The 24,773-nt window shown below is 54.7% G+C and overlaps 1 protein-coding gene across 7 annotated transcripts in view; it reads left to right on the top strand.

Annotated features, from left to right (window-relative positions):
- The window catches only part of Chst8 (carbohydrate sulfotransferase 8), a 127,542-nt gene extending 103,673 nt beyond the window's left edge, over positions 1-23,869 (top strand). For all 7 annotated transcript variants that reach the window (XM_021642407.2, XM_060366716.1, XM_060366718.1 and 4 more), the window contains 2 exons: positions 21,940-21,977; positions 22,414-23,869. In XM_021642407.2, the coding sequence (XP_021498082.1) occupies positions 21,940-21,977; positions 22,414-23,502 (1,127 nt within the window). In that variant the 3' untranslated portion in view covers positions 23,503-23,869. The remainder of the gene's footprint in view (positions 1-21,939; positions 21,978-22,413) is intronic.
- Positions 23,870-24,773: the final 904 nt, after the last annotated feature.

Here is a 24,773-nt window from a genome sequence, read left to right as displayed (position 1 = left end):
ACAATTTTTGAAAGGTTCTAGAAACTTTAGAAAGTAGGGCCTCCATGGAAAAAGTCAGTTTCGTTCGGTCTTTCCAGTCTCTTCTTTGCTGGCTATTTGCTGAGGGAAGAACCAGCTACCGCACGAGGCTCGCTTCCCCCGCCATGATGCTATGCCTCACCACAGGCTCAGAAGTGGGGAGCCAAGTCACCATGGCCGAACCCTCCGAAACCACGAGCTGAAATAAATCCTCCCTCCTTTTAAAGTTGTCTGTGGCGGGTATTTCATCAAGCCACACAAAAGTGATTAATATACCTGGGACTAGAGCCCAGCAAGGAGTTGCAAACCAAGATCAGCAAATTTTAACATGAAGTCTGTGTGTGTGTGTCTCTCTCTGTCTCTCTCCCCTTTCCCCTTTCTCTCCCTCCATCCCTCTCTGTCCTAAACACACACACGCACACAAACTCACCACTACAGAAATTGCAGGGCCCCTGAAGTCTATCCCAAGCCCATCCACTTGCCTTCCTCTCTAAAGACTGAGGCTCTCTAGGGACAAATTATTTTTACATCAGCCCCCAGAATTGGCATTGACAGTGTGCTGTGTGTACATATCTTGGCTTGCGAACAAATAGGACCGCGAGGAGCTGCCCACACTGTTGAAGCAGTTGTAGACCCGTCAGTTATTTAAGGCTGAAAGGTAGGACATGTCACACCTTCCCTCTCCAGAGGTAAGGACCAGGGGTCAAGGGTCAGTTAGCCACTGCAGGTCAGGCGGGGGGTGGGGGGTGGGGGGGTGAGAAACAGCACGTGGGTAGCTGTCTGAGGTCCTGAAAACAGCCTCCTTCCGGCAGTTGGTGAGCTGTGATGTTGCCTAAGCCGGGGTTGGATTGCCCCACTGTCACTTGCTCTGCTTCTGACTTCAGACCTCTGCCAGAATGTTGCCTTCTGCTGTCAATCATGATGCTTTCTGAGTCGTCTCTGCTTGTAACCCCAGCTCCCCAGCTAGGCTTGATGCTCATTCCATCCGTGGCCATCCCCAGCTACATAGTAAGTTTGAGACCAGCTTGGGCTATAGAAGACCCCCATATCCAAAAGGGGGGAGCTTATAATTAGGACAATAACAGCAACTGAGCAGGTTCCGGGGGGGGGGGGGCGCTGGCACTGGGGTGAGTGTGCGCCTTGGTTATCAGGGCCAGCATCACCATGTGGCTGTGATCAGTCTGCTTCCCATCCATCAGGGAGTCCAAGTCTCCATGGCATCTTTGACATTCAGCGTTGAGCCTCCTTAAATGCTAGCACTTCAGAAGGGGGGTGCTCGCCCACAAACACAGCCAGCAGCGGGATCTCCAGCCTTTCCTAGTGTGCAGCGGGACCCACCGAGAACAGGTCATCTCTGGCAGGGCTTTGCTCTTCATCTGCCATCTGCAGTTGGATCGTTGCTGCTGGCTTGCTTTCCCCATGCTCTTTACAGCTACCCCGGTAGCATCTTTCCCAGAATCTGTTCCGTGTGCTTAAAGCCCATCTCCCAGGAGAATGCCCCCTCCCCCCCGTAAACCATCCTTCCGTAGCCAACTTCACGGTCTGTTCTCTCACTGAGGACCCTCAGTGCTAAGTACTAAGCTCCTGGTTTCTGACATGTCTGACGTGCCTGTTTTCTGGGTGTTTTACCTCTCTCAGGGTATCATTCCTTACTTCCTTTAGCAATGGAGCAGTTCCCCAGTGAGGATGTGGTCACTCATTCTGTAGGGATGTGTGGGTAGATCCTAAGGAGGACACAAATTCTTGCCCAACTGAGACCTGTGGCTGTCAGCTTACACTGCAGGAGACTGGGATACTTCTGAAGCCCAGAGGACTCTGGGAAGTCTACAGACTTGTCTGTGTATTAATCCTGATGTCCCAGATCATTTTTCCACACCTCATTCCTTATTAGTCAGGTACCCAGCCTCACTTAGAATAAGTTCTAGGAAGCATGTTAGCTCATCCTCTCCCTCCCCCTCCCTTCTTCTCCCTACTTGGTCTCTATCTATCTCTGTTTCTCTCCTTTTCCCTCCCCTAAGTATTAGGCCTCAAGTGCTCTACTGCTGAATTTTATCACCAGCCCCTCACTGGGGGATTCTAGGCAGGAGCTCTACCACTGAGCCACACCCCTGCCCCTCACTGGGGGATTCTAGATTGGAGCACTACCACTGAGCCCACTGAGAATTTCTGTATAGGCTGACAAAAAGGCATTTGGTAGTTCACTCACTGTGCTAGTCACCACCTGCCCCACAGTTTCGGACACTCTTTTGCACACACCAGAGTATTTCCTTCCACTGGTGTGCTGGCCTCATTCACCAGCGGCACGCATTTTAACAGCCGCCTAACTCACCGTCCTTACCACAGGCAGCAACCCATCCCGTGCTTACCAACCCATCGTGGAGTCCTCCCTGCTGACTGCTCGGTAGTAATTCGCCCCTCCTACCTTTCATCTTAGCGTGTGCACTCTCAGGCTGCTGAGGGGAAGAGTCTTAGGACCTCGGGAGGGGGTTGGGGGTGACCTTGGAGCACACTCCTCGGGGACAGGGAAGGCAGCAGGAATTCAGGCTGTGATTTAGTCAGCCAATCCCACGAGGAGCTCTGCGGCTCCACAGCTGCGTCCTGACTGATGGGAAGGGAGCCTGCAAACCCCACTTGAACCAGCCCTGGGATGAAGGCAGCCCCAGGGAGGCAGTCACAGCGACCTTGAGTGAGGTGACTGCCTCTCAGAGTAATGTCTGAAGGGAGAGAGGCTCCGCCTTGAGCTGCCTGCTGGGCTCATCTGGCCTTAGACTCCCTGTCGCTCATCTATGGCTCAGTGACCCATCCAGGCTCTCCCTCCACAGAGGACAAGAACTGCCGAGCGCTTGCTTTTCGGGGGAGCGAACATCACGGGAGATTCAATGTGGAAAGATCACCGAAAATGAGAAGTGACTGACGTTATTGGGAACGGTTCCCCTTTCAGATGCGGGAAAGCCCTTCCGGGGGCGGCCATTTGGTTCTGAGATAGAGCTCCAAAAAAACAAAACAAAACAAAACAAAAACCTGAAATGGCTTTTAAAAAATAATAATAAAAATAAAAACAACCTGGCGCTTTAGCATTCCAAAATATGTTCGCACCATTCTCTGTCAATTTAATTAAGATATAAAACGTAAACAAGAGAACACATGCGTTGTAACTGATTTCTGACAATCCCAGTGCAGGCGCACGGCATTTCCCTCACTGTTGAGTTCCACCCTGGGTCCCTGATCATTCAGACCCCCTTCCTCCGCCCCCAAGGTAGGCACTGATCTGATCTGATCTCATGACCAGAAATCAGCTTGTCCCATTCTGAAATTTCACATCGGGGACAGGTTCTCTTTCGTGACAGGCTTTGCTTCTTTGCCATTGAGGGCATCCGCACTGGGCTCGCATCTTGGCCGTCTGTTTCCTTTTACAGGTACATACAGTTAGTTGTATAGATGTCCTGTCACTGATGGATGCACTCACCTGTTGGACTTCTTTTAGCTTAGCAACACGACACCCAGGGACCCAGCTAGCGTTGTCCTCGAGAAGTTCGGGCAGGAGGCGTAGGTGAGCTCCATGGACCAGGATTGCAGGCTTCCACAGCATCACACAGCAGAAGACCCAGAGAAAGTAATCCCACCGAAGGACTGCGTTTCACTGTTTCTTCCATTAAACGCGCCGAGCCTTTTCTTTGGTTGCACCCACTGAGCTAGGCTCGCTCTCCATTTTTAATTCAGGGTCTTAGTCACTGAGAGGCAGGCCCGAACGGCAATCTGTTTGGGCATATGCATGTCAAACGGACTATATATCATGCCATCAGACACTTTGAGAAAATTGCTTTTCCACACTGAATGCCAAGTCATAAATAATTCCAGGGTGGGGAAGGTTCTGGTAAGCATGTGTTTGACTCCGAGGAACGGTCTGTAAATACTGCTAGCCATCGGGTAAAAAATGAGGGGGCGGGCAGATTGGTGGGGTCACTTCCAATCTGGACCCGGCCATAACTTATTCTACCAGAAGCTTCCGGAGCTCTATCCAGATGGGCTTTAACAGGGGCGTGTGCCCATCCCCCAGTGCCAGGACTGCAGCTGGATGCTGATGGGTTCGCGGCTGTGTCCTTAATCACAGACTGGAGCTCCTTGGACAGCAGCCTCCTCTTTTGGAAGGTGACCCTTGCCCCCTGGAAGTGGACTGACGCCATTCACATGCCTTTCTGTTGGGGTGGGGGAGAAATGAAGGCTTGAGCCGCTTGGAGCATCTGCCAATTTCTGTGGTATAAATATTTCTACTGAATCCAGTTCTAAGGTTTCCATGTTAAAAATAATAATAATGAGCCGGTTGGAAGTATAACAAGGAAAAAAAAAAGCTCAGAAAGAAAGCAAGAGAGGGGGCTGTTTGCGTTGCCGTGGTTGTTATAACGATGAACGCCACGCAGCGGATCTGGTATAAAGGTTTATTTGAGGGGAGGGGAAGGGAGAGGAGTCAGGGCCTGGGAAAGGGCCAGAGGATGACTGAGCATGTAGACGGGCAGGCAGACAGATGAGGACAGAGTCGTGAGGGCAGAGAAGGGCAGAGAGAGAAGGAGACAGAGAAAGAGACTGAGAGAGTCAGAGAGAGTGAGAGAGCTGCGGAGGCCGCCAGGGTCCTTTGATCGGGCACATACCTGACACGTCCCTGGCAGTGGCAGCGGGTGATAGCATCAGAGGTTGCTAGGACCCTGAGAAGAGGGCTAGTGAGACTGCCATGCCGGGCATGGAACCCAGGCCTCAGCATGCTAGGCAAGTGCTCTATCACCGGGCTGCATCCCCGCCCCGGCGGTTACTCTTCACAGTGTCAATATAATATATTACATGTTTTTTTTTTCTTGCATAAATGAAATATTTCTTGTTGAAAACCCTTCTGAGGGAGTCTTGGGAGCTTTGAAGTTGCTTTCACAGCACACTCGGGTAGGGTTTTGCTGCAGGCTGTGGAAGCATCCCTTTTCCTCCTGCGTGCCGTTGCCGCGCAACAGACTCTGCTGTGGGAAAGCCGAGTGAAAATGGAAGAGCCCTTTAACCTGTCCGTGATCTTGCAGGACCTGAGTTGACGAGGGATGAAGTCTCTGCAAAGAGAAGAGCACTGAGAGGGCTAGTCCAGGAAGGTGGTGTGGTCGGGCGACGGAGGCGCTCGAAGAAGGGCCAGAGGGCGTGGGCCGGAGGGCAGCCTGACAAAGCAGGGACCCCCTCCAACAGAGAAAGACCCGGAAACGAGAAGGAGTTGGGGAGGGGTAGGAGGATGAGGTCACAGGGGTCACCGAGGGCGTAGCTGAGGGATGGGATGGGATGCCACTAGGAATGTGATGATGCGGTTTGGGGCATGGCCTACCTGCTGCCCTGATAGGTTCATAGCTGAGTTCAGTTTCCCTGGGACTCAAAATCCCCTTTCCCGGCAAGACTGTGCACTAAGCTAGACTGCAGGCTTCTCTGCTTTTCCTTCATCAGGTAAAATCACTGCCTTCCCCACCCCCCCAACCCCCCACCCCCTGCTACCCCGCTCCAGGACCACAGGGCCTAGAACCAAGGAGGAGCCAGCCACACAGAGAGCACTTTCCTGTGTCCCAGGCACCCAGATCTGCACCGCTCACCCCTAGGCCAGGCTGCAGTCTGCGTAGTCTGAAAGCTAACAAAAGACACAGCTATATCCCCACCCCCAGCAGCAGCCAGGCCCCTGGGGCCCGCATTGTCATTGTCATCAGTGGGCCAGGCTTGAGGCTTCCCCTGTACAGGACCAAACTTGGCAGAAGTCAAAGTGTTCCATAATTGTGACCACCAAATCCTTGGGGTTCCCCCAGGACAGGGGAGACGCTGGAGGACACCCTGCTAGAGCACTGGGATGGTAGACGTCCCTTAGGCAGAGCCCTCCCTCCTCAAGGTGTCTCTCACCGGTGTCTCTCACGCGGCCTTGCAATCCGAGTGGGGAGTGCCTGAGGATTTCATTACGAGCTCAGATTACTATCGAGTCCACGGGAATGTGATGAAGTCATGAGCCCTCCTTTAATAAGGAATCCCATTTCCTTTTGCGTTTGGTCTTTTCATAACAGATGCGTTACTGGAAATGGAACAAAATGGAAGAGATAAGACAGCAAGTCATTAACCTGGCCAGCAAGCCCTCACGGCACACGTTAGGGACGGTGCGGGGGAGTGGGGGGTGGGGAGGGCAGGGTGCCCAGGGTCCTCCCGCCCCACCCACCGCACCCTCACTAGACCCAGCTGCGCAGCTGCTGCGGCCAAGCCCATCTGCTCCCGCTCCAATGCGGTTTCTGCCCCTCCGTGTCGAGGAAGCGTGGAGCCTCCCTCCTGCTGTTCAATAACTGATGACCATTTTTCTCCAATTAAACTGAAATTGAAGGATCCTCAGACTTAGACACCCAAGTAAAATAATTAGTGCTTGAAATGTTAATTGTGCTCAGATGTACATTTGCCTGCGGAAGCAATCTGCAAGCCAGCAGCAGCAAGTAATCCTCCTTACCCCCACACCCCCCCACACCCATCAAGCAAGCTGGCCTCCCCCAGGGATCCCCGTGTGGGCTGCCCAAGGCAGGGCTCTGAGCTCGTTCTGTGTGACTTTGGGGTGCTCTTGAGATCTACCGTGGCCCTCTCCTTCCCCCAACTCCCATTCTACCCTCTCTGTGGCCAAGACCCTCTTCCCTGGACACTGACACCAGGTCACGTGTGGTCTAGACCTCAGCTCTGAAACCCACCAGGCCAGCAACATGGACCATACATAGTAAGACGCCTAGCACCCCTCAAATGGGGATTGTGGACCAAGCTGGTGAACACGGCGTCTTTCCCTACCCTGCGCCCCTCTCCCAGGGCTTGGCACAGTCCCGGAAGATTTATTACAGAATTGGTGTTCCCCTGCACCAAGACTGAGAATAATGAGTGGAGGCCGGAGCAGTTCTTTCCTGCGGGCAGCGAAGGGGTCCTGCCTGGCTATTCTTGGCCTGCTCGCCCTGTCTCCTACTCGCCCAGAGCTTGATTGGGGTGCTCTGCAGGGGCCACCTGAGCCCCGGGAGGAAGGGACGTGGGGTCATCCACGCTAGTCACGGCCCCTCTACGCTGCCCACTGCTGGCTGGGGAAAAGGATCTCACTTCCGTGAGGCCTCAGCATGCGTGCTGCTCTGCCTCCACGTTAGCCCCAGCTTCCGTCTCCGAGGCCTAAGAGGGAAATCCACTTAGGCATTCTGTGTCCCCCAATCCTCCGAATAATAAGATTTCCTTTATCTCTTGTCACGGGAAGTATATATTAACTGATGAATATTAATGTGGTGGCTGATTAATATTAATATCTGAGGCGATTCATACTTCACAAGGCACCGATGTTGAGGACTGCAGCCGAGCCCAGACAGCTGTCGAGCCTGATGGTTCCCCGGGGAGAGGACAGAAGCCGAGAGTGACCCTTTCCTCCACTGTCCTCTGTAACGGACTCCCTCTCATCAGCTGCGTCTGTCCGGGCCAGCAAGGAAGTGTGTTTGGACTCTGATTGTGACAATTAAAATCCTTGCCACCCAAGACAGCGCGTTTTATCATTTAAATAGCATTTTACATTCTCCTAACATATTTTGCCGGCAACATTGTTAAATTCCGTGATAAAAGGTTATTTTTTTTTTTTTTTTTTTTTTTTTTTTTTTGCTTTTGAAGTTGAAATACGTTGCCATTAGCCCTTATCTGCCTGGAATTAGGAGGGTTTTTCCGAACTTGATGTTCGGAAGGTTTCATTATCGAAATTTGCCAGACTTTATAAAGCAAACAGCTTCTTCTCCCTTTCCTACCTGTATTAATCAAAGACGGATGGGAGCGTTGCATTCTGACATTCGGGGTTGTTTGCAGAGAAAAAGAAAGGACAGCAACGTCCTAGCCAGGGTTCTCACACAGGTGAGTGGGAGACCGGTGCTCTCCCTCCTGAGGTGCCGCTGCTGTCAAGGTCGCCTGTGCTTGCCCTGAGGGCAAGGGCGTGGGGGACCAGCTTCCTGTACTCAGTTCTGTGGGATACCACAGCCAGAGGCAGTACCTTCAGCCGGTAGAGCTAGACCAGCGCCTCCCTGTTAGCCCCACGTGCCGGCTCTTGCTGTCTGGCCCTGCTGGGAACCCATCCTACGTCCTTTTCTGAAAACTCCGACCACCACCCGCCGTCCATCACCGAGATAGCATCCATAGACTGTCACCCCTCCTCCACACACATGCTTCACGCACCGCCATGCACTGTCCTCTCCATCCCACCTGCCATCTGCGTGCTGTCATGTGCCTCTCCCCGTCACCCATGCTTCACTGCGTCTGACGTGGGAGACCTGAGCTCCTCAGCACCTCCCAGTTCGGTGAGTCCAGATCCGGGGCCAGAATCTCACTGTGTTCTGTGAGAAATCCCCAACGGGAGGAACTTAAGAGAGGAAAGATGGATGTGAGTTCATTCCGTCTAGCATGGGAGGCTCAGCAACTCCGTCTGTGGCAGCAGGCTATGAGGCGGTGGCTGTTCATATCATGGAAGACCAGGAAACAGAGAAAGGGGCAGAACCAGTGGGCACCTAACACCCAAAAGCTATTCCCTAGTGGCCTGCATCCACCATCCATGACTTACCTCCCCTAACGTCTGCAGAATAGCTTACCTGCTAAGGAACAAGAACCCACAAGCATGAGCCTATGGGTGTATGTGGCGTGTGTGTGTTTCGAGATAGGGTTTCTCTGTGTAGCCCTGACTCTGGAGACCAGGCTGGCCTCGAACTCACAGAGATCTGCCTGCCTCTGCATCTTGAGGGCTGGGATGAAAGGTGCGAGCCACCACCACCCAGCAACATGCACCTTTGAAGATATTGCTCCCCCCAGTGCCCAGCACCCCATCATCACAGACGCTGTCATCTTACGGGCACCCTGCCTTTGCTTTGATATTCTAGGCCATGGCAGTCATCCGGGGAAACATCACAGCAGCTCTGCTGTGCATGGGTGAGTCGATTTTGGCCTGTAACTGGACCTCAGCTTTTTCCCCTCCTTCCACATTCCCTCTATCTTGGTGCCAGGATCAGGATTAGCTCTAGCCATGAGGAGACACACACTCTCCCAGACTTCCAGCCAGAGATGGCTGGGTTCTAGCCAGATCTGTCAGGAAGGGAGCCTTGAAGCTGATCCCAGTCCTGAACTCTCACTCTGCAGAGCAGGGGCCTCGTTTCCAGGGAACACTTTCTGCCAGCCTAGGGCCACCCCATCTGCAGTTTGTCATCCTTCTGGGGAGCTCACCCCTGCAGAGCCATCTAACCCGTCCCATCTCTGCGTCTCTCGCTTGGGGATACAGTAGGGCATATGGCTGAAAGCTCAGAATGCCATCATCAGGACCATCCATCACCACCAGCTGCTCCACGGAGCTCAGGGGATTTCCAGTTTCGCTAAGTCCTTTTCTAAAATGCTCTCTTCCCAAAGCCTCGGGCTTCAGAAGCCCTGTGGTGCCCCGGCCAAGCCCGCTGCCGTCTGACACTGACTGTGCCCTGTGCTCCCCGTAGACCCCGTGCATCGATAACCAGCACCACCACCCCGCTCCCACCCCCAGTATCCCAGTCCGCTCCCACACAAACAGCAAACGTGCTAGTTGCAGCTGGAAGCATCCTTGGCGTGATTTATTGCCACCGTTCCAATATTTTGTTTGGAGCAGTAAACCTTTGGATATAAATCAAGTCATTAGGAGGAATGACGTTTAATCCTGCAGAAGGTGCCTCAGTGGGCAAGGCAGCTCACAAGTCATTAATTCTTGAGAAGATGGCCCACCCACCAGCTCCACACACAGGCGTGGAAGGCCAAAGACACGAGCCTGGCCGCTTCTGTTTCCTTGAGCGGCAGGTGTCACGACCAAGGAGAAGGGCCCCAGATATCTATGTGGTAGGCCACCCTGGGGTCTTCCTCTCTCCAGAAACGCACACAGCAGGAGGCCTCTGTGCCTGCCACCAGCTCACCCCATCCCCAGAGCAGCCAGGATGGCTAGAATTCAAAGAGGCCAGAGAACCGTTCAGAATATCTCTAACTGTCCTTTCATAGCGACCCCAGCTGCCCTGCGGGTGGCCATTGCATGAGGACCAAGTTATATCAGCAGATACAAACCAGGTCTAAATGTGGAGCACTCCAGGCAAAGGAGGGCTGAGCCTCGGAAGGAATATTCAGGTGCCCCTCCACCCCAGCCAAGCTAAGCACTGGCTTTAGTGGGGTCGTGCACATCCTGCCTCTCCCAGGGGATAAAGCTGGGGGCATCTTTGCAGAGGGATCTGCCAGATTCCAAGCGCTCCTGACAAGTGTGAGCGTCCTGGGTGATGGGTCATTGCTGAGGAGCGTGGTGTGACAAATATCAGTTGTTGCCAGGCTGCTCGTGGTGCACTTTGCCCCCCCGACCCCCACCCCGCCGCCACCAAAGCTGTGGTGGGGGATGGGAGTGGTGGCTCCTGCCTGTGATCTCAGCCCTCAGGAGGCTGACCCCTAAGTTTGAAGCTGGGCCGGGACTATGGAGTGAGAGCCTGACACCCTTCCCTCCCCTCCTAGCCAAATAAAGAAGTAATGAAATCAAGCCGAGGTGTACCGTTCCAGGCTGGCTAACGGGCACTGTCTAAACACAGCCCCTACTGTTGCTTACCGATACAGGGGTCAGCCTTCAGGCAGCATTCCGAGCTGTGCTTCAGGTTTGCGGCAACGTCAGAATTCCCTCACCCCTACTGGCGCCTTCGTCCCTGACAGAATTCACTCTGTGGAGGACCTGAAGGTTCGTTGGAAGCTCCCCTCACCCTCCACATGCTTGATTCCACCCCCACCCCCATCCCCACCCCCGCCTCAGTAAGTCTCCACAAAATCCACCCTCCCTGCTCCTCTCCTCCTGAGTTCATGACCTAATCATTTCCCATCCGCGCCATGACGTCAATCCTAATCCATTTTCCCCTCTCCTCTGGGCCTCATTCACATCAGGCTGCTTCTGAGTTGCCCCAAGAATGACCTTTGGATATGCAGCCCTCAGAAAGCCCTGCCTCACTTTCCCAGCCTTGCAATGTGGGCCCTAGGAACAGTCTTGGCCCGGGTCCTACAGTGCACGGTGCCTGTGGGGTTAACGGTGAGTGCGGGCTGTGTGGAGAGCTCAGCCGCACTGGGAAGGTGACTGCCTTTATGGCCTGGGGCCAGTGTGCTGAGCCCAGTTGTTCTCTGGCGAGAACTCTGAGGGGCTGCACGCAGGAGCTGGGCTGGGCAGAGCACAGGCTGGCCATTATAAAGATAGCAGAAGTGGGCACACGTACAGGGAAGGTGGGTCTCTCTAGGCAAGCCAAGAGGTAGGGTCTTCCCTGCTCTCCTCCACACAGACCTATGGACCGGAAGCCTCCTGAGTTACTCTTGCCCCAGTCCTTGGCTGCATCTGACTCCAGGTTGAAGGCCCTTTCCTGGGAGATTCCATCCTTTTTGTTTCCACACGTGTACTGTAACAGGGAAAAGCCATACTGACCTCTCCCCAACTTCCTGCCTCCCCCTGGAGTGGTCCACGGAGCTCCTGGCCTTGGCTTTGCAATCCTGTCTGTCAGTGGGCACACAGCATGACCTCTGGAAGACAGAGGCCCCTGTGTCCAAACGCTGGATGGGATGGGAGGGCCCTGGTGTATCATTGCCTGCCCATTCTGCTGGAGTCAGGAACGGGAGACTCAAGAGCCCTCTGGATAGAATCAGGGGTCAGCACTGGCCACCAGCACACAGTACACAGCCATCATGGCACATAACGAACACTTACCTCTGACCCCCTGCACACGCCCTAGGCTAGGCGACCCTCTTTTCTGAAAGGGGCTGGGGTGGGCTGAGCGGCCTGCGAGAGACAGACGCGCTTTAAAGGCACATCAGCTAAGACGGATTCACTTTTGTGGCTCTTCAGGGTATCACAGATAGCAGCTGTGACAGGCCTGACAGCCACAGGCCGGCTCAGTAATTGACGCCACCGCCTGAACGACACATCCAGAGGCCAGCTGGAGCTGGAAAGATCATTATCTTTCGGTCAGGCCACTACAGTAATGAGGCTGCCCACTGACGGCCTCTGAAAGCCGGTGAGGGAGACAGCAAACGTCCCTCGGACCGGCCAACACAGGGCGGGGCAGGTAATGGCTGGCACGATCCTCTCCACGGAGCCCCCGCAGGTTTCAGCTCCTAGGCGGTCCCCTGGTTTTTATCTCTGGAACTCTGCAGTAAGAGTTCAACCAAATTTGCTCCCTTCCTGCTGAGAGCCATCGCCGGGGAACCTGCCCTATAAGCAGTTATGTTCACCCTGTTCTGTTCGGTTTAAGTTTGCTCCTCTTAGACAGAGTCTCATGCGACCTAAGCACAGCCTCGGCGAGAAACAGGCCTAGCCGGCCTGCCTGAGCTCATCTGCTCCTCCTGCCCTTCTCCACTTGGGAAGCCCATGAGCATTCTACCGGGACTTGTCCCCTTTCAACGAAAACACAACCAGAGTCCAACTTAACACTCAAGCCAGAATCTGGAAGCTGCCTCGCCCCACTCTCAGCCGGCCCCCAGGCCCTGCTGCTGAGCTGGAGCCAGCTTTTAGCAGCTTAGGAGAGCCTCGCTCTACCTTCACGGCCACAGTGTGAAATCTGCTGTGGTGGGAATATTTAGATGTTGGAGATCAGCTCGGAAGGTCAGACTCCTCCCCGTCTCCTCTGCTCAGGGAGGAAGTGGTCCAAGCTCTCGAAAGCTCATCCCTAAGCTGATGCCATCCTCTTGTTCTTACCCACTCTCTTCTCTTCTCATCTGGGTCAGGCCTCTGGTGTCTCTCATCTGCTCAAGGCGGCTTTGCCTGATGGATCTTGCTGATCTGTCTTCACCTCCGCATCACTCAGTGGGCCTTGAGTTAGAACAAGCCCACAGCTGAGGTCTTGAACCTTAGGAGGTAGGGTCTGCTGCCTTTAGGACCATGAAGTCCCTTGCTTGGCAGACCCAGCTTTTTAAGTCTTGCCTTTTCTCGTCACGCTTCAATCTCTACAGCCCTCCCTTCACCCCATGAGCCTGGCCCCTTCACCCCGTGAGCCTTGCTCTCATGAGGCAAGGCAGCCCCGAGCTCTGCCAAGAATGTCTTTATTCATTTCCTCAGGTGCCCACTGCCATCACCTCGTGTCCTTGGCCGACAGGCCTTGCCTGCTTCAGCCTCCAGTCACAGGAGTGGCTGGTCCCTGCCGTAACTTCTAGCCGGACTGTAGTCTGCACGAGTTTGGGACTGAACTATCTCTTTCCTGGCTGTGACACTGTCACCAGTGGCAGCACACAACCAGCCCTGTCCAGCTCCTCCATGCTGAGTGGGGGCACACATGGTGGTGGACAGCAGGGCATTCTGCTGTGGTGGGCAGAGGGCCGGCTGCCTGAGATGCTGCCAGGGTGGGAGACAGAAACGGGAGCTCTGGGGTGCATGCGGTGCTGCTCGTGGGTGTCATGAAGTTTGTTCCTGCTTGCCTTCTACTCCTGTTCTTCCAGGTACACCTTTAAGGGCACCTGACAGGCAGATAAGGGACGTCCTGTGCTGAGCTGTGTGTGTGTGTGTGTGTGTGTGTGTGTGTAGACACAGAGACCAGCAGGGATGTGAACTCAAGCGCCCCCCCACCCCACATACCATCACACAGCAGAAAGCTTTGCCGTGTGGAGAATGCATGCATGCCACGACATACTGTGCATGCTGTGTTGGATCATGAGACCCGTGTGGTCAAATCCCAGCAACACACAAGCTGAAGTACAATGATCATGTGTGTGCTGCGGCCCCTCCACACACATACACACACCCCAAGCACAGTGGGAATCTCCCACAGACTCTGAAGCTGCCGGTCAGGGCCACCTCCCTATAAGATGGGCGGGGCATATGGAGGAGCGACGTGTTTAAAGCTTCCTTCCGCCACCAAGTGATGGGCAGGCGATTGTTTGCCGGCCTGGTGGGGCAGCTGCTGGGTTCACAGACGAGCCAAGCAGCTGGCCGGCTGACTGACCGACAGCTTCCACGGGCCAGCCTTTGACAGCTCCCAGGGAATTCACAGCTCGGGCTGAGCTGACAGGGAACTACCCAGTTGAATCCAGATTCCTAATCGCAAAGGCAGGGGGTGGAATCACTAAACCAAACTGAGAATCAGCAAGATCCGACGGGCCGGGTCCTTCAGTCAGAGACAGGGAGATTTCTGCTTCCTTCCTCTGCTGGCCCTCCGAGAGACCCTGTACCGCTGTGCCCAAGGATACAGTTGCCAGGAAAGGGACCAAGACATCCAGATACCAGGAGCCAATGGGCTCCAAATGTCCTATGCCACCAGCTCCTTTGTGAGTTGGCGTGAAGAGTGTTTCCAAAAAACAATGAGAATTACAGGGTTTAAGGTCACACAGCAAGCAAGTCTGTCTCTGTCTCTCTCCCACCTCACAACCCCCTGCTCTCCCTCTCCCTTTTTGATATAGACACCTCTTTAAATGATGTGACTCCTACCCAGGAACCCAGGCCTGGTGCCACACACCTGTTATCCCAACATTCAGGAGGCTGCAGCAGGAAGACCGTGAGTTTAAGGCCAGCCTGGGCTACACAGCAAGATCCTGTCTCCAATAGCAGAACAAACTGTCCAGACAACTCTTCAAAGCCGTGTCTGGGGGAGAGCCCAAAGCTTGAGGATCACGGTTCCCCAAATTCATGTGTTTTCCAGGTTCTTGTGATGATTGGTACCTGGGAGGGAATTAGAGTTATGGGGAGTTATGGGGAATGAGGTCCTAGGCCCACCCCTTGATAGGATTAGCGCCTTAGTAAATAACAGAAAGAGCCACTGGGGGCACGGCTCATTGGCAGAGCACTTGTCTAGACTCCACCAGCAAGAGGCCGTTGGCCTGGCTCAGGAGTAGAGTGCCTGTCAGGCTGAGTGAGCGAATCACGGGGAACCCTCGCCTGGCTGAGCAGCTGGAGGACACCCACCCAGAGAAGCCGAGGCTCCAGGCTGGTAGGTTAGATGCTCCTGCAGGGACACTGGCTGCTGTGTGTATCACCTGGTCTGAATCCCGCCTTTCCTACGGTGCATGTGCCAACCCCAGAGCCCACTTCGGGGTCCAGGGACAGTGGGCCTCTGTGTGGGGAACAGGCTGGGACCCCCACGTGCGGCCGTGTGGGCATACATGGAGACCAGTCCAGGCAATGCCCTGTAATCTAGCAATTTAGTAAATTGAATTTTCCTGTGAACACACGTGAGGATTTAAAGCCCTTTCGTGAGGTTTCTTTCATCCAAATGTGGTGCCTAGAGCCCAGGCTGCTCTCTAATTGCTGAGCACTTGGGTCTTTCACTTTGCATCTAATCTGCATACATTAATGGTCAGCCTGGGTAGAGGCACCCGTTCACAGAGGCAGTTGGAGGTCCACGGGAGCAATTCAACCCCTCATCTCCCCCCACCCCCAGGGGAGCAGCAGAGACCTCAAGGTCAGAGTGACCTGGGCTGATGGGAAGAGAGCCACAGGAAGCCACTACAAGGCCGCTGTTTCAGGAACAGGCCCTCTAGCCTGGCAGGCCACAGATGGCAACAGGATGTGGCCAGCTAGGGGAGTCTAATGCCAAGGGGGGAGGCCAGGCTTCATAGCCGTGAAGCCACAAGGGGCAGTGGGTCCATCTTCAACTTGGGCTGCTCCTGTCCACCTGACCTCCCAACTGGCAACTGCCACTCGGGCAGCCAAGCTCTTCCAGACCATGGTGCTGTTCTAGAGAAATGCCTGGAAAGGCTTGGAACCCTGGCAGCCGTCTCTGCAAGGAGAGACCCAACTCCCACCCCACATCTGGGACCCGCCCCTAGAGTCTACTTGGCCTTGCTCCGGTCTAATGAAGAGAGAAGACCAGGGCGGCTCTCTACGGGCGACAGATTCCAACACAGTCCTTCAAGAATCCCAAGATCCCGACTCCACCCCTGCTGCCAAGATCTAGGCTGCTCCCGCCCTGCCCTCAGGACAACTACAGACCCATAAAAAACGACGTCTCCTGAGGCGGGTTGAAGTGTGTGGCCTCCCTCACCCTGGCACCCAGACCTTCGGCCACACAGGCTCTCGGCGGGCATAATCAAGGAAAGGGGATTCTTTGGGGAACATGGCCATGGAAAGACAGCTGGCAGAAACTGAACTTGTGTTGCCCAAAGCCGGGGAACACCCCGGAACTGGAAGACATGGGAAGGATTCTTCCCAGAGGCTCGGGAGCAAGCCAACACCTGTATTTCTCTATTTTACTTTATTGAATGGTTTGCTCCACACGTGTGTGTGTGTGTGTGTGTGTGTGTGTGTCCTATGTGAGTGCCTGATGTGCTCAGAGACCAGAGGAGCACCAGATCCCCTAGAACTGGAGTTAAGGATGGGTGTGAGCTGCCGGGTGGGTGCTGGGAACCAAACCTCTGCTCTAACCACTGAGCCACCTCTCCTGCCCCAAACCCTTCATCTCTTGACTTCCAGACTTGCAGGGGGACAAAGTTGCTTTGGCCTGATTTGTAGATGCCTAGTGTCAGCCACCATATAGGGAAGGAAGCCAGCTTAGCTCACCCGGGGGACACAGGTCTTCGTCGGCATGTTGTTACATATATACCTTAGATTCGATTAGCATTTAGAGCCTTCGAAGATAAGAATAACAAGGCACTGTCTAGGAGTGTGGGTGGGCCCAACCAATCAGTTGAAGACCTTTAGAAGAAAGAAAGATTCACATTATCAAAGAAAAAAAAATTCAGAATCCTAGAGAACAGCCCCTCACTCGAGAATGTTTCCTGTGACATGGGGCCTGGACGCCCCTCGGGCATTGTCTCTGAGCCTGCTGGACAGAGCACTCCCCAGCTGCTTCCTGGGCACCAGGATGTTGGCCTCTAGGCTCAGCTCAGCACTGGTCACATACAGGGCTGTCCTGTGGCTCTGGGTCCTGTGGATCACGTGTCAGGTACAGGCTTCTTACTAAAAACTGGAAACCACAGTGCAGACACTGCAGCCTCAGAGGCCCAGGACACCAGGGTTTCTGCTCCTCCCAGCTCTGCCACAGACTCAGACTGCATCTCCTCATTATGAGGAAGCTAGGTGAGAGACAAGCATGTTGGTACACCTTTAATCCCAGAATGTGGGAGGCTGAGATCGGAAGATTGCAGGTTTGAGGTCAGCCTGGGCTATGCAGTGAGACTTTCTGAAGAATAAAATAGAGGAGGAAAAAGAGGAAAACGTGGAGGAAAGAAGCCTCACTTTGTGGGGATAAGGGGTTGGCTCAGTGGTAGAGTTATTGCTTAGAACTCCCCAGTGAGGGCTAGTGTGTGGCTCAGTGGTAGAGTACCTGCCTAGCATCCCTCAGTGAGGGGCTGGGGTGTGGCTCAGTGGTAGAGCACCTGCCCAGAATCCCCCAGTGAGGGGCTGGGGTGTGGCTCAGTGGTAGAGCACCTGCCCAGAATCCCCCAGTGAGGGGCTGGGGTGTGGCTCAGTGGTAGGGTGCTTGTGCTTGTCCTGGATTTCACCTTCAGGAAAAAAAAAAAAAGGGAGACTGTTGGAGATCGTAAGCAGGACCCGCAGTCCCCTCTTCCTTCCAGTGACACAAACACTACTGTGTGCCCATCTCCCACCCAGGACAGGAGACCCTCAAGGTCAGTCACACCCTGTCTCTGCTCTCAGTGTCTGGGTTACCCGCTTGCTACTCTCAGGACAGTGTTAAAAATCTGTAAGGGCACTTCAGCCCTCTGCACAGCAGGAAATAAACAGCCAGTTTCTCCTTCTGGAAAGATGACATTCAAAGAAACACAGCGTGAGAAGAGTGAGCATCAGTGAGAAGAAACAAGGCATGAGTTATGGGGACTGCCAAATGCGTTCCGTGCTGTGAACTCTTCATTGCCTGGCAGTTTTTTTCTCAGTTTCTTTCTTGCTGAAAACCTTTTGTCACCTGCTAAGGGGAAGCTAGGGCTAATGACGATAGGCAAGGCTCATCTTTTTGTCTTCTTTTTCCTTCCTTCCTTTCTTGTGGTACTGAGGGTGAAACTCAGGGTTTCATGTATAAATGTTCTACTGATGAGCCCCTCACTGGGGGGTTCTAGGCAGGTGCTATGTCACTGAGCCACACTCCAGCCCCTCACTGGGGGATTCTTGGCAGGGGCTCCACCACTGAGCCACACCCCAGCCCCTCACTGGGGGATTCTAGGCAGGGGCTCTACCACTGAGCCACACTCCAGCCCCTCACTGGGTTGAACCAGTGCTCCTTCTGCCAGGTGGTGGCGACACATGCCTTTAAACCCAGCACTTGGGAGGCAGAGGCAGGCGGATCTCTGTGAGTTAGAGGCCAGCCTGATCTACACAGAGTTCCAGGACAGCCAAGGCTACACAGAGAAACCCTGTCTCCAAAAACAAGCAAGAGACCCATGCTCCTGATGGCAGGCCTGAGGGTTAGCAATGACCCTTCCTGGGCATTCCTCGGAGCTATCAATGGCCCTGGAGTGCAGTGGCCCAGAGCATGCAAACATCCAGCTTTGGCTTGCCCAGACCTTCCGACTTTATTTAAACAACTTATGGAAAAGCCACTTCCTCCTTGTGAGAATTGAGCCACTGGGGTGGGGGGAAGGTCAATTGCATTCCCTTCATTACGCTTCCCTCTATTCAGAAGCGGCTGTGTGGGAATCGGGTTCATCATCACCTAACGAACTGCCCTGACTTTAAGGGCTGGGAGCATACAGCTTTGGGCACACTCTCAGCTTCACACGAGACCCGTTCTTTCACCTGTTATTACTTGCAATATGAAATTATTTTCCAAGTGGACGGTTGCAGCCAGCTTGGCCTGGTGGGCAAATGTGACTCTGGGTTGTGTCCAGGAGGGAGTTTCCCTTCATCCTGTGCGTTTGATGCCCCTAGGAGTGGCTATCTGTTGGAACTCCCTGTTGGCTTGGAGACAGCATGCACCGGTCAGGGCCCTCCCGTCCCCTCAGCGAGGGTGAAAAGGGGACAGGCCCACAGCCCCAGCAGTTCAGTCTGACTTCGCTGAGTTAATGGGCTGCCTCCGCAAGTGGCTCTCCAGCCCCTCTCCTGGCCAAATTTAGCATGACTCGTTTGCTCCAGAAAGGGAATATAAATAAGCGCCATCACACCTTGACAGGTTGACAGGAGTGACAACCAGAGTAAACCCCCGTGTCTGAGACTCTGAGGAGGAGAGGTGATTTAGCAGAGCCAGCTGCCGTCACCAGAAGAAAATAATTAAGGAACGCCGTGGTGGAGAGAGAAACGGAGCGGCTGCGGCGCGTCCCCACTGGTGAAGGGATCTGTCATCGTTGGCAGTGGGAGCGGACCCCACATGCCAAGGAGAAATGAGCTCGGGAAGCTTGTGCTGGAGACAGGAGGGGATGAGGAAGGCAGGCGTTGGCGAGGGTGGGATAGGCTTGGGCTGAGGAGACAGTGGGCAGGAGCTTCACTGCTAAGCCAGGCTCACCCCACTTCTGCACTGAACCCCTGCCAGTCTCTTTGGAAGAGACTAGGAGGAGGCTTGTTTTTGCAACTTTCCCGTGGGTATACATGTGTGTGCTCACATACACACAGACTTGCAAATACCCAGGAGGGTGGGTCCTTTGTCCCCAAGAGGGGGTCATTTGTACCCAATCCAAGACCAGCAGAAGAAAGTGACAGTGTACCCAAGGTCTACCTCTGCTTCCATCTGTTAAGGTCTGGATGTGAAATGGCCCCCACGGGCTCATGTTTTGAACACATAGTCCCGAGCTTTCAGTACAGTTTCGAAGTCCATGGTGCTTTTAGGTGGGGTCTGGCCAGAAGAAATGGGTCCATGATGGTGGACCTTTGAGTTTCTACCCACTTCTGGTTCTGCTCCTAGTCCACCACTGTGGGGGAGTCTACCTGATGCTCCCATCACCGTGACTACCACATGCCTCCCCTACCGTGGTGGACTGAAATCTCTTGAGACGCCTGCAGTGCTAGCAGGGACATGGAAACAGGATTGTAACTGCGAGGCCAGCTTGGTGTAAAACTGAGAACTGAGGCCGTCTCAGAGAAGAAGGTTCTGGAGGCTTGGGAACCGGCTTGGTGAGTTCAGTGTTTGTCGGACGAGCATAAGGACTTTCTGCTCACAACGTAAGAATGCCAGGCTTGGCAGTGCTGGGGATACAGGACCCCAAGAGATCGCTGGCCAGCCAGTCTAGCTAAAGCGATGAGTGCCAGGGCCAGAGAGACCCCCAAGGTGGCAGTGATGGAGGAAGACTCATGATGCCGACCTTGGTTTCCCACGGAAGCTCTCAGCCAGGAACCGGGCACAGCGACCCAACATGCCGGCCATCACTCTGCCTCTCCGCTTGTGTGAGGGAACGGCTGTTTCTCTGATTAGTGACGGGCTTTTAGCAGAGTCTCAGAGCACAAATGTCCACTCCAGGGTCCAGGAACAGAGTCCCGGCCATCTCAGGGAACAGCTGAGATCTGGAGAAGACCTGCCTTCCCAGCCAGCTTCCCCCAGTATACCAAACGATGTGGAGCTGAATTCCCCAGCCTGGCCAAAGGTTGTGAATGTGGATGTGAAATGTCCTTCACAGGCTCAGGTGTTTGAACACTTGGCCACCACTTGGTGGCACTGTGGCTAAGCAACATTGGCTTGGGCCTAAGATCTCTGGTCTGTGGTCAGCTGAGCTATAACAGATCATTTCCCAACCACAGACAAGTCAAGTCGTCATGCCTCCCCCACCATGAAACTGTGAGACAAAAACAGATCCTCCTTCTATATTGCTTCTGTCTGTTATTTTGCCTCAACAATAATAAAAGTATTGGCACAAGGTTTTTATGTTAGAGTCTTGGTCCCTAGCTCTTGGCCCTGTTTAGGAAGTTCTGTGAACTTGAAGAAGAGGGTCACTGGAGTTAAGTTTTTTTTTTTTTAAGATTTATTTATTATGTATACAATGTTCTGCCTGCATGTACACCTTTGTGCCAGAAGAGGGTACCAGATCTCTCTATAGATGGTTGTCAGCCACCATGTGGCTGCTGGGCATTTAAACTCAGGACCCCTGGAAGAGCAGGGGTCTTGACCTCTGTGCCATCTCTCCAGCCCTGGAGTTAAGTCTTTAAAAGTATCTGGCCCCAAGCCCTTTCCTGTCTTGCTTTCTCGGTTTCCTGTCAGTTGTGAAGTGAACAAATCCCCTTTAACACATGATGGATTTTGTCCATCACGCTGCTCTGTCCAAGCACACGAGGCCAAGCAACCACCGGCTGACCCCTCTAAAACTGTGGCCCTAAATAAACCTTCCCTCTTTAATTTTCTGTGTATGGGTATTTGCTACATTTACGTCCAAGTGTGTTCAGAGGCCTGAAAAAGGTGTTAAAAGAGGCTCTGGAACTGGAGTTACAGTTGTCATGTGTTGCTGGGAATTGAACCCTGGCCCTCTGAGAAAGCCACAAGGATTCTGAGCTGCTGAGTCATCTCTCCATCCCCCAGTATTTCTTCTTTATTTGGCGTGTGTGAGGCACTTCGTCATAGCAACCAGGAAAGCGGTGGACACGGCCAGCAGCACACGGATCTCTTTCTCCATCTTCCCCGAATCACCATTCGGCACTTGTCCGTGTCTTGGCTCTGCTCACACCTTTAGGGGACACAGGGATGAGCCAGACATGGACACCATCCCCGGGACTATACCGAGGGGACCAAAGCTCCTGCGGGAATGCTGAGGCAAGGGACCCTCCTAGGTGTGCTAGGATGCCTTTTCTCCGTGGGCTAGCTGTGTGAAGCCGTTGTCACATGCAAGTATGGAGCAGTGTGTGGTGACAGGCACGGAGAGAGGCTGGACAGAGCCTTCTAAAGGGTACTTGGTGACCTAATGACCGGGTCGGGTGGAAGGTGGCCTGAGGGGGTCCTGACAGTTGGGCCATTCCTGTATGCAGTACCTTCCACACGCTTCTACTGTTTTAATGCTTCTCTCTCCTCTGCTGCTTTCCAGGCATAAAGTTCAGCATCCGGCCCCAGCAGCCCCAGCATGTAAGTTCAAAGAATCCCATCAATCTCAGTCCCCAGGGGAGGAGTTGGAGCGGGTGAGAAAGACAATTTGGAGCTTACAGGGGATCCACTCTTAGAGAGAAAAAACGTGTCGGGTGCTTTCCAGGAGCCTTGGGAACAAAACCCGGGGCTCTGGCTCCGTGAATTTCCCTTTCCTGTTAGATGGCTCCTTTGGACGGGGCTAACAGACCCAGTAAACCTGAGGCAGCCTCCTTCCTGCAGGCCCCCAGCCTCCGCCCACGCCGACCAAGCCGAGGTTCCTGGGGGAACTGCTCCACCTAGTGGTAGACAATAGAATTGCCGCTCGGGTCCCACCTTCTGCTCTCCTGTAGCTGCAGGTCCCAGGGCAGGGAGAGGCTCGCCAGCCCCTCCCCCTGCCACCTCCCCACCCCCTCCACCTCTTCTCTTCTCGTCCCAGGACAGCCCCTTGAGGATACCCACAGAGAGGGCGGCGAGAGGTTCACCCAGCGGGTTCCCGCGAGGCCTCCAACTGCAGGTGCCTGACCAGCCTCGACCCCACGCCAGGGCGGCGGGGTCCCGCCCGCGGCTCCGGCAGCGCAGGCGCAGGCTGCTCATCAAGAAGATGCCGGCGGCGGCGGGGACCACGCGCGGCAAGAACGCCACCGAGACCCTGGTCCAGCCGGGACCCCGCGCCGCGGACAGCCGCTGGGTCAGCCTGCACCAGACCCAGCAGGAGCGCAAGCGCGTGATGCGAGAGGCCTGCGCCAAGTACAGGGCCAGCAGCAGCCGCCGGGCCGTCACCCCCCGCCACGTGTCGCGCATCTTCGTGGAGGACCGCCACCGCGTGCTGTACTGTGAGGTGCCCAAAGCCGGCTGCTCCAACTGGAAGCGGGTGCTGATGGTGCTGGCGGGCCTGGCCTCCTCCACCGCGGACATCCAGCACAACACGGTGCACTACGGCAGCGCCCTCAAGCGCCTGGACACCTTCGACCGCCAGGGCATCGTGCACCGCCTCAGCACCTACACCAAGATGCTCTTCGTCCGCGAACCCTTCGAGCGGCTGGTCTCGGCTTTCCGGGACAAGTTCGAGCACCCCAACAGCTACTACCATCCCGTCTTCGGCAAGGCCATCCTGGCCCGCTACCGGGCCAACGCCTCCCTGGAGGCGCTGCGGACCGGCTCGGGCGTGCGCTTCCCCGAGTTCGTCCAGTACCTGCTGGACGTTCACCGGCCCGTGGGTATGGACATCCACTGGGACCACGTGAGCCGGCTGTGCAGCCCCTGCCTCATCGACTACGACTTCGTGGGCAAGTTCGAGAGCATGGAGGGCGATGCCAACTTCTTCCTGCGCCTCATCCAGGCGCCCGGGAACCTGACGTTCCCCAGGTTCAAGGACAGGCACTCCCAGGAGGCGAGGACCACGGCCAGCATCACCCGTCGCTACTTCGCCCAGCTGTCCTCCCTGCAGCGGCAGCGCGCCTACGACTTCTACTACATGGATTACCTGATGTTCAACTACTCCAAGCCTTTCTCGGACCTGTACTGAGGGCGGGGCCTGCGGGCCGGGGGCGGGCTTTGTCCGCCTGCGCACCCTCCGGGAGCTGAGCTCGAACCCTGGCCTCTGAGGATATGAGGCCTTGGGGTTGTGGGCGACAGAGGCCCAGGCGCTGAACCTTGACCCTCGTCCCCCCAGTCGTTTCCTTGTCGGGTTGGCTTAGCTTGATGCTGAGCTCTCAGGTGTATGCTCTAAGAACGCGGCCCAGCTGTGCTAACCAGGGAGGCCCGAAGCCCAGAAGAGGGCCCCGGCGGTGAGGGGTGCCCTGCATCCCTCCGTCCTTTGCCTTGTACCAAACCACGTGGTTTGCTGCTTTTCTATGACCCAGGAAAGGTCTCAATAAAGCACATGGTTTTCAGAGCAGTGGCGTCCACTCCATGTCGTGCTATGAAGTGATAGGGACAGATTAATTATAGGTGAATGTGTACATGAGGTTTCAGGTGTCTGTGAGGGACAGAGGAGGTGGTTCCCCCCCCCCCAAGGCAGCTGTGAGCCTCTCTATAGGTGCTGCCAATTGAACTCGGGTCTGTATATAGAGTTCCAACTGCATGCATACCTGCCTACCAGAAGAGGGCGCCAGATGTCACTATAGGCGGTTGTGAGCCACCACGTGGGTGCTGGGAATTGAACTCTGAGCCTCTGGAAGAGCAGCCTTAACCTCCAGTCCCCTTGAACCAGATCGTAACTGCTGAGCCACATTTCCACTTCCTGCTTTTGTCGAAATGGGATCTTGCTGTGTAGCTCTGGTTTGGGGCAGGGTGTGTTGTTTTGTTTTGTTTGTTGTTGTTTAGGGGTGTTGTTTTGTTTTGTTGGGGTTTTCCCTTTTGGAGTTATTTCTCTTTCCCCCTGACAATCAGCCAGACCATCCGTGGACCATGCTGGAGGTAAGTCGCTGTCCCCACGGAGGGAGGCCCTCTGGGGACTGACGGAACAGGCCCACACTCCCTGCCAGCTGCCCATCGTGGTTGCTGCTAGAACCACTAAGGCACTAGGGACAGCAGTCGGTGTGGGGGGTTCTCACAGCAGGGAGTGATGGTGTCCCCAGCCTCCTGGACATCTAAGCTGGCAAAGCTGTCATCCGCACATCCCTGACCCTGACCCTCAGCCCTATCTGATCACCTGACCAAACCCCTCAAGCCTGACAGGTTACACACCCTAGAGGAGCCATCTTTGGAGGGAGGAGAGGGCAAAGCTGTTTATGAAACCTCTCCTGGAGCGTACGGGTTCCCTGCCAGACCTGATTCTGAAACTGCCACAGCCAG

Source organism: Meriones unguiculatus, chromosome 14, assembly GCF_030254825.1.
Source record: "Meriones unguiculatus strain TT.TT164.6M chromosome 14, Bangor_MerUng_6.1, whole genome shotgun sequence".
NCBI lineage: Eukaryota > Metazoa > Chordata > Mammalia > Rodentia > Muridae > Meriones > Meriones unguiculatus.
This window is presented reverse-complemented; position numbering and strand designations above follow the sequence as displayed.